This window comes from Strix aluco, chromosome 3 (genome assembly GCF_031877795.1).
Source record: "Strix aluco isolate bStrAlu1 chromosome 3, bStrAlu1.hap1, whole genome shotgun sequence".
Lineage (NCBI taxonomy): Eukaryota > Metazoa > Chordata > Aves > Strigiformes > Strigidae > Strix > Strix aluco.
In genome coordinates this window covers 44091701-44101825 of record NC_133933.1, presented here as the reverse complement: position 1 = coordinate 44101825, position 10125 = coordinate 44091701, and the positions used below count along the sequence as shown (strand labels likewise).

General features: G+C 39.9%; 1 protein-coding gene across 1 annotated transcript; it reads left to right on the top strand.

The window, feature by feature from the left end:
• Nucleotides 1-742: 742 nt before the first annotated feature.
• On the top strand, nucleotides 743-2346 carry CATSPERE (catsper channel auxiliary subunit epsilon). The gene is given in 4 exon segments (XM_074820530.1): nucleotides 743-754; nucleotides 1865-1888; nucleotides 1890-2225; nucleotides 2227-2346. Coding segments are annotated over 4 exon segments (492 nt in total).
• Nucleotides 2347-10125: the final 7779 nt, after the last annotated feature.

Genomic DNA, 10125 nt, shown 5'->3' with positions numbered 1-10125 from the left:
TGTACCTCTAACTGAAAGGACCACACAGAGTGTTGATCTCTATAAGGAACCCATCAATGAATGGATTAGTAGAATTCATTAATAAATCTATGGAATACACTGAGGATGGGCAAGTGAAGCATATAAGCATAAGGATATCGAATTACATCATGTGATTTGTTATTTTTTATAGGATTCTCTAAGTTACTTGGTTACCAGGCATACTAACATTTTCTGCTTTCAGCGCTTAGAATATCTGCATTAGGGATGCATGTGTAACGTCAGTGTGATGCGCACACACACACACACACACACACACACACACACTGAGTGTGTAAGAAACTAAGAATTCTTCTCCTGGAAGACTTAGAAATTCCCAAGATTCATGACTATTTCTGTTGTCAGGTTTGCTAGTCTGCATGATTTACAATAAGCCTATTCCTACATGTAGGTTATCTCTTTTAAGCCCCATTTTCTCTTATGGTTTATCAGCACAACTCTTGCTGAATTATCAGTGGCCCTGACCATCAATCTGCAACATGGCTTGGTATTGGTTCTTGTTAATCTGTTTTCTTCTACACACTCCAAGTAGCTCAAAGGAGGTTGTGGGAAAGGTAGGGAGAAGGTGTCCTCAGTAATAGTAAAAGCTGAATTATTCCATGGAGTTGTAATGTGAAACCCACTAATTTTTAACTCCAGATATTATCTTCTCAGCCAGATCTTTCAGTCATGTACAGTTCTTGGAGAGCACTGAGATAGGAATATGCCTGGTTTGGTAAGTTTAGAAGTTAAAGTCCAACAGCAGGCAAATTTTGATCTTTTTCTCCCTGATTTTTCTTCATCATCTATCTTCTGGAATTAGAACACAATTTGGAAATAATTTTGTAGCACTGAAAGTACAGTTTTTCTAAGAATGTGACATTAATCATGTAGCTGAATTTCTTTCAGTCAGTTCAGCTGACTGAAGTTTTCATCTTTCAAGCTTCTCTGTTGTTTCTTCCATTTCCAAATTATGGACAGTCAATGTACCTGCAATACCAGATCACATTCTAGCAAAAATGCATAGAAAACCAACAGTATTTCAGGAATGTTTTGTTCTAGATACTCCTTTTATAATTCCAAGGCCCAAACAATCATTTCCTGGCAAGAAAGATTGCATCTCACTCTGTTCCCCACAAAATAGTGACCTCTCCATTAAATCGCCTACATGTTTTACATCAACAGCAGTTTTATTATCAAATTTTGGAACTTTCTATACAAATGATGGATTCCAAACTTAGATAGAAAAAGAAGTTTCCTCAGATGCTTTGACCCAAGGCCTAAATAACAATATAACTGATGTGGCTCTAATAGATTATGGAATAATATATTTAATAAATTGTACTTTTTATAAATGAAAAACTAATATTTTTTTAAATCTTGGAGTGGAACATAAGCTTCCTGAAAGTGAAATAACTGGAACACATTCAAGATGTGTTCATGTGTCCATCCAGTGCAGGTAGGTTATCTGTAATGCTCATTTGACATTTAAGATATGGATGGTCTTCATTAAATGTCTGGATGAATCTATTTTAGATCTACTTTTCATTGATGTAATGCTAGGTTTGGAATTAGAATTGACCACACAGCAACAAGTTTATTTAAAGAACATTTTGAAATAAAGTCTGCACACTGTCTGTGGCTCTCACTGCATGAGCTCATGCAGCCATATGAAATCATTTTTAGGATAGCAACTTAAATTTGTAAATGCATTTCCATGAAGCTCTCCTAATTACATTAGCTGAAAATTTATCCCAAAACATCTTGATTTCTTAATGTACATCCCTGATATAAAGTTTAAGAGAAGTTACTATTTACCTAATCACCGTGTCATTTTTTTTAACAGAGTGGAAAACAATTAAGTACTTTCAGCAGTATGGACATCCTCTGAGGTTTATCTTGGATATAATGAAACATTTAATAAAATAGGAAATACAGAAAACTTAGTGAAGTTCTTAAATTTTTCAAATGTTGATTTTTTATCTGTAGAGGCTGTTAGCTATGACTCTGTCCCATCTGAAATTATGTTGTTGCTGATCTGCAGTGGCTGCAGCTCCTCCAGGCTTTTTTTTCTGGCAGGTTATAATGAAGACAGACACTTTTGAGGCTTAAGAGATTTTTATTGTCCTGTTCCTCGTAGCTCTGTTATGAGGATGATATACATAAATGCAGCGTTATCATCTGGGCTGCTGCAGGATGATGTGAGCATTTACTACACTTACAAAAACAACACAGCTAATGGATGTTTTCAAGTATCTGGATCAAAACTTTCTCTATTAGAAATGTCTTATGGGACCACTATTCACTAGATTATTCTTGGTTAAGTAGATTAAAGTACTTATTCAGTTTTTTTAATTAAGTGGTAAAGTAAAAAAAAATTCAAGAGATTATTGAAGCTACCTTTTTGTAAATAACACTAGTAGAATAGTACTATTCATTTCATTGGTCTGTTAAGACTGAAAAATATTATTTTTAGATGGACAGACATACCAAGAAGAGACTTAGCAAACTAGAGTTATTTATTCTTCAGGTATTGTTAACTTGCATCCGTATGTGTATGATTCTAACCTACACCCCCTATTCAGTATGATTCTAATAAGAAAACTCTGGCTTTCAGCCTTAGCATGTTACAGGAAGATAACTTGATTATTTTTGTCCAGTTCTGCTTGACTAGAAGTTTAATGGCATGATAGCTCTGATTTTTCTCAAGAGAAGGTGACTGAAATGGCATGACAACTTTTTCAGTATGTCAAAAAGAGATTTGTTGCAATTTTCTGACTTTTTAAGGCATTCACTTTCAGATTATAATCACAGCATCATATTGAAAATACCTGGAATTCCCAAGTAGAGCACAACTGTTATTAAGAAAAATTCTTTTATTCATTATTCCAGCCTCAGGAAGCCCCATCAAGTCATTTCCCAAAGTAGTTGCTCATCTTCAGTTGGCTGTTAAAGGAAAATTGAACTAAGCAGCTGCCATTCACTCTACAGACAATGATATGTCATCTTGACTACTTGAGTCACCTGGTAACTGTACAAAAGTCCAATCTGAGTCCCTCTCTATGAAGTTCAGAGTTCGGTGAAGCAGTGCTGGACACTACCGCAGCCATGTCCTACAAAATTGTTCATGAAACTTGAGAGATCTTATTCTACGTTTTTGAGCTGTTGTTCCAATCAAAAACCTTTCTGAGAGTGCAGGATCATAAGGAAAAGCTCTCTCAGGCAAAATTAGCCAGCTCCAAAGGCCACAATGAACATTAATTGGGATGAGGCTTGCAAGATGAAGCTATCAGGCTTACTGGACCCTCAGTCTTACCTACTGATGCATATGTGACATAGAGGATGGATCCTAACAAGATAGCTTGAGAGCCAAGCTTATCATTGCAAATACAGCAGCAGCTAAGAGTCTACTTACAAAGAACAAGAAGCAGCTAGGCAGAGTATGGCAGAACTGCCAGCCCAAATACTGCACAGTGCAGGCAGCCAGGCCAAGGGTACTCGCAAGAACATTTCTAAATAGGACTTGATAAATATTTCTGCTAAAAATAATAACCTCAAGATACCATAAAAAAGCATACTGACAGTGCCATGAGAGGAGATCAAGTGACAGTACTGAAGCCGTTTTCTTGGTGGTCCTTTTGAAAGAGAAGTCAGGCTCATGAAGGCTCACAGAAGACTATACCCGAGTACCATTTCCATACTCACTCAGCAAGGAGAAGCACTAGAAGGAAACCCATTAATTTATCTTCTAGTGCTCTTTGTTGAGAGAGAGTTTCTGCTTCATAGTCACTGCAACTTCCCTAGCCTGGCTAGAGCTGATCCACAAAAGTCTTGCGTTACTACTCCGACATAGACAAGAGACAACTCTGTCCAAATAGGAAGACAGGGTGAGCCTCTGGCCTTTTTCTCTTGGGGGACTGTAGGATGTTGTGAGAGACTGAAATCTGTCTCATATGACTGTCTCAAAGCTTGCTTGTGTCTGTGCAAACCTCCAAGAGAAGCTGCTGCGGCCTGTGAATTGGTCTGGGGGATGTCGCCCAGAGAAGCGGGAGTGTATTGAAGGATGCACCCCCCCACTTCCTTGCGGTTGCATTCTCTGGACTCTTAGACAAGCCTCAGAGGGGCAGAGGTGTGCTGAGCTGGCCCCATCCTGTAGCCATTTGTGGCTCTATTGTGTAGGCCAGACCCCATGCATGCATTGCTAATGAACTGACAGAGGCAAGCGTTCCTGCCCTGAAGCCAGATGCAACAAAACCTGTGGGACCAGAGAAAAAAAACCTAAAGGTGGACAGATATGCTAATCAGCAGATACGATGAACTTAAAAAGGCAGCAGAAAATTTTGCTCAGTGTGCATCCACCCTCGAAGCCAGATCCGTGTGCACCCACCACCAAAGAACTGAAGACTGAGGACCAAGGGGACGCCCTTGGATCCATGGTGGTGACTATTCTTGCAGTCCTATCCCTCATCCTTGCTTTATTTCTGTCTTTTCCTTCCATTCTGTCCTATCACTACCCCTCTTCACTTTTTTAATAATAAAACCCTGTTTTGGGTATACGGCATTTGACCTCGTTTGTGTCTTAATCTTGCTTTTGGGATCATATTGAAACCTCCCCCGACGCTGGATCGGGACAGATGTTTACTATAGTAGCTTACTTTAATGTACTGTAGTTATAAACAGATCTGCATGACTCAAAGTCAGGCTCAGCAACATATCCTATGTGAGATAATGATTGAGCTCAAATGGTAAACCAAAGTGTATAGGAGATGGAAGCAGAGACAAGCTACCAAGGACATGCAGGGAACTGGGAAAACACCAGTTTGGCTGGAATTGAAACTAGCAAGGGATATGAAGGGTGGCAAGAAAGGCTTCTGTAGGTGCATCAACAACATAAGGAAGAAAAAGGTGGGCCCACTGCTGCATCAGGCTGGAGATCTACTAAAGGTAAAGAGAAGGCTGAAGTATTCAGTGTCTACCTCTTTCTGACTTTATTGACAAATTCTGTTTTCAGTCTTACCAGGTCGCCATTCACATTAGTAAATTTTGTGGGAGTGAGTTACTACATCGATACTCAGTATCAGTGGATCTAATTAGGGACTACTTAGATAAGCTGAACATGCACAGTCCACAGGGTCAGACAGGATACCTTTAAGACTGCTGAGAAAGGTGGCAGATGTCATTGCAAGGCCACTCTTCATCATCTTTGAATAGTTGTGGTGATCAGGGGGAAAAGGCAAATATCTCAGCTATCTGAAGAAGGAGAGAAGGACGACAAGGGAGAACTATGGGCCAATTAGCCTAAACTCAGTCCTTAGGAGTATTATTGATCAAATCATCCTGGAAGGCATTTCCAGTACGGAAAGAATGAGGAAGTGATTGGAAACAGTCAGCATGGTTTTACCAAGAAAAAATCATGCTTGACCAACCTGATAATTTTCAGTGAGAAGATGACTGACTCGGTGGACAAGGGCATTAACAGTAGATGTCATTTACCTTGACCTTAGCAAAGCATTTGATATAAAATGAATGACTGGTGTGCAAGGTGGGTGGCAGACCCTGAGGGTCAACAGTTCAAAGTTTAACTGGCAGAGGAGCGCTGATGTTTAACATCTCCATCAGTGAGAAGAAATGCACCCTCAGCAAATTCATGAATTATACAAAACTGGGGGCAGCAGCTGATAACGTGGAGAAGTGGAGATACTTCCCCATGAATTTGAAACAAGCTAGTCTATTTTCACCATCCCTTTCAGATTATACCAGATTAAGAGACCACAGCTAATTTTCAGAAAGGAATAGACCATAACATAAAAAACAGTACCCAATATAGGGCCTGGAAAATGCATATATATCTGTGCTAGAAACATAATCAATGAAAATAAATACACCATTAGTGGATTTGAATAGTGTTTGAGCCATGTGGTTAGGGACAAGAAGATAAAAGGTGAGTGAGGCTGTATTCAACCATGAATCAAAATAATAGTAACAACAGATCGTCACTATTTATTATTTTCTGCTACAATTCCTATTTTGTTTGCTCAGTCATTGGCCTTCACCAGAGGTGTCCTGCCAAGAAAAGATGAGCTGAGAAACCCTCAACAGATTTTTGGAGTATTCAAGGAAGTACATAGCAAACATCTGATTCTTGTGAGGAATTGATACTAGAAACTGTTGCCTCCACGATAAAAATTGGAGCAGTATTGTCTCAAGAGGCTGACTGACAGAAGGGCAGTCTTCAATACCTGAGTCAGAGAAGGCTTACTCAACTTCATGGCTCTGATGTTCATTCAGAGTTGGGGTAAGAGCTTCCCTCTGTCAGAAGAGACCGTTCTCCAATAGGAGTTACACTTGCTGCTCACAACTTTGGTAAACTGGACATTTGAGCTTCTGGTGATTTGGTTTGCTCATTTACCTCTGTATAAAGGTGGTCATCTGCACCAGGGTGAAAAAATAAAGATCAAGGCACTAATGGTTGCTTTTGTTCCATGTGGACTGGTCTGAAACTCACTCAAACTTTCAATCATATCTGAATTTCATTAGAATAAGGAAATTAATTAATCTATGCTCTTTCCTAAACTCTCTGTAGTTTCAGGGCTGAGTTGGACAGCAGACAGATCTTTATCTGAATAGAACCAAATTATTTAGACAAACTCCTCTTTCATTCTTTCTGTAGCCAGAGGAATGAAAAGCACAACAAACTCCTTACAAAGCCTGTTCATCTGAATAGCTCCTCTAAGTGAAAGTGCTTTCAGAGATCAAGGTATACAAATCAGAACTGAAAAATGTCAGACATCCACAAGCAGCCACTTGGAGTTCCACCTACAGTGCCATTGTAAAAGCATCTATGAATGATAGTGTTTCTTAGAGAATCTTTTTCTTAACATATGCTAACTCCATATTAGCTTTGGATGTGAAGGGGATGCTTCTGGTTATCACCATTACTATGGTGGTTTATGCATACAGTCAAAGAAAAATTAAAGGATTACTTACCATTAATGAAAGTTCTTTGACATGTGTACACCACATGACTATTCATTTTCTATCTCTGGAAGAGGTCATCATAGAGCTGTTTAGATCTAGAATTATGCAGTTGAGAGAACTACAGAATATATGGTGAGGTGTCCTTTATGTCCCTATGTGCAAAAAGGTGAAGCATGTGCATGCTTCATGAATACTGCTCAAGCCGTATGGCTTCAAGTACTAACAGCACATGCATCCAGAGTGGCAGTGTGCCTATGGGGAGTATATCTTCAAAAACTCCAGCTTGTGCTGAGTAGTTTCCTATTTTCTCAGAAACAGTCCCGTACCTGAAATGTATATAATTACCACTAGGCATTTCATTATTACATAAAACAGTGTGAAGTATGTAAGTATTTTAGAGTAGTTGATCACTCGGCAAACTAGTTTGTTCAGTCACTGTTTTATTAAAGACACTGGTATCCCCCTTCCTCATATGAGATTGCACACTAGAGTCAATGGATTGAAATTTATACAGTCATTAAAAGCCAATTAAGGAGTTTGCCTTCCTTCTTCAAAATATGCTCCGTATATCTTATACAAAGGCCCATCTTCTATCCCCATGACATCCAGATTCTTAAGCAAAAGAATTCTGATTGACAAGGAAATGATCCTGAAAGACCCGCGTTTTTTTCTTTTTTTTTTTTTTTTTTTTTTAAAGTGGGAGTGAGATTGAGAGGGCAAAAGATATGTCTGTCAGTGTTTGAGCGGTTTGAGCCCAGAGGGCAACAGAGCACCACGCAGCAGTTCACTCACCCCGTCCCCCCCAGCGCTGGGAAGGAGAGAAATGAATCAAAAGGCTCAGGAATTAAGATAAGGACAGAGAGGGGTCACTCAGCCATTTAATAGTCACAGGCAAAAGACAGGCTCATTAGGAGAAGAAAACTTTAATTCAAACACTAACAAAACCAACACTTAAACAGAATAGGACTGTGAGAAGCATTGCCACATCTTAAAAACACCTCCCCCCACCCCTTCCTTCTGCCCAGGCTCAGTTTTGTTCCCAATATCTCTACCTCCTTCCCCAGCAGCACAGGGGCAGGGGATAGGGGGTGCAGTCAGTCCGCTGCTTCCTCCTCCAAGTTGGAGGGGAAACGCTCTTTTGCATTCCTCTCCTGCTCCACATGGCGTCCCTCTCACAGGACACAGTCCTCCACAAACTTTCTCTGCCATGAGTCCTTCCCACAGGATATATTCTTCTTGAGATGCTCTGGCGTGGGTCACCCCCATGTGTTGCAGTCCTCCCAGCACCGAACTACAACAGCGGGGGCCTCTTCTTCCCACAGAGTCCTGGGGGTCCTCCATGGGCTGCAGGTGAATCTCTGCTCCTCCCGTGACCTCCATGGGGGGCAGGGGGGCTGCCTTGCTGTCTCACCATGGGATAGAGGGGGGCTCTCTGCTCTGGTGCACCTCACCCCTTCCTCCACCTTCCTTCCACTGACCTCAGTGTTCGCATAGGTGTCCTTCTGGTAACTCCTCCTCAAAGTTCCCACCGCCTCTCAGGTTCCCCTTCTTAAATATGTTATCGCAGAGGTACAGCCACCATCACTAATTGGCTTGGCCTTGGCCAGAGGGGGGTCTGAGTTGGAGCCGGGGGAGCTTTTGAGAAACTTCTCATAGGGGGCCACCACTGTAGCCCCCTCCCCTGCTACCAAAAACCCCGCCACTTAAACCCAGCCACTAGACATAGCTTGTCAAAAGATTTCTCTTTAACTTGGGGATGTATATGAATGAAGTACTTGTAGATATCATATGAGAAAGATAACAACTATAAGAAAAATTAATTTGAAATAAATACAGCCATCATCTTTTGTAAATTTAAATTACACAAATGTATATTCTTTCTGCTTTTCTTCTTACAGACTACTTTGGGAATTGATAAAAATGAAAAATAACATCTTATTTGCTGGGAGAACTGCCTTAAGAGAATTCATATAGCTTCTTGTGTGAATAAGTGAAAAGAAAAACATTGTCCTTTATTGAATCCAGCTGCTAATGTATACATGTTATTAATTGATGGTTCTAGAATATACTGCCAGACCTATCCTTTGGAAATTGAAATATTTAGTTCTACATTTAGCTCTGAGGATTCTTGCTCAATTGTAGCTTTTCAACACAGCATGGATTTGAATGTCTACTATGTGGACATGGGAGATGAAGTGACATTTTGGTCTCTGATAGCTTTTGAGGAGAAGGTGGCTGTAAGTACATCTCTGGAAGTCTACAGACCAGACCTACTGCAACTAGAAAAAAGCAGCAGTTATGAAGTTGCTCATAGAATCTGTGTTAAAAATGAGATAAGGCTGTGGGGTTTGTTTTAAGTTTCTTTCAAATATATGGTTTTTTCTCCTATATTTTGCTATAGAGTTTTATTTTCTGCTGTATTTGGCCAATATTTGGGATAGTCCTTATGTGTATGTAGAAGGAGCAGAGAAAGGCTTCTTTCCACATGCATTCACTGTCATTAAGACTGCGGTGGAGTTTACGTTCACACAGGTCCATGCAGATTAACTTTCTACCGATATAGTTATTATTTCGGTGTATTTCTTCAAAACTCTAAATTAAAATAGCGTATTAACTAAGGTCAGCACTGTAAATTTGTAAATTAACTACAAAATTCTGCGATATTAAGAAGGCAGATTTCTTAAGAAACATGAACCGTAAGTCACATAAGCTGGAGATCGTCTACAAAAATTTAGGCATATGGAACACACTTAAATATCTCTTAAGTGTTTGTCTGCATTTCATCTTGTTTATTTGCCCCCTTCCATTCTGCTGCTATGTTTCATTTGGATGTCTAATGATCCATACATATAAAAAGTGTCTCTCTTGTGCTTGAAAAACCAGCTAATTTAGATGCCTACACCATAATCATAAAATGTTGTGAAGCAACTGCTGTTTTGTAGAAGTTTTAAGTCCTGTTGCTCTCTACAAGCTCACCCCGTCCTAAATATCTCAGAAACAAGGCTCCTTTATCAAGCCCGTAAATGAGGCACAACCACTAGTATAAAAACACTGACCTAAGCACAATTGTTTTGGCAAGGCTTAGGACAAGTCCTGGACTAAAGAGCTAGGAAATACCAAAAGTAGATG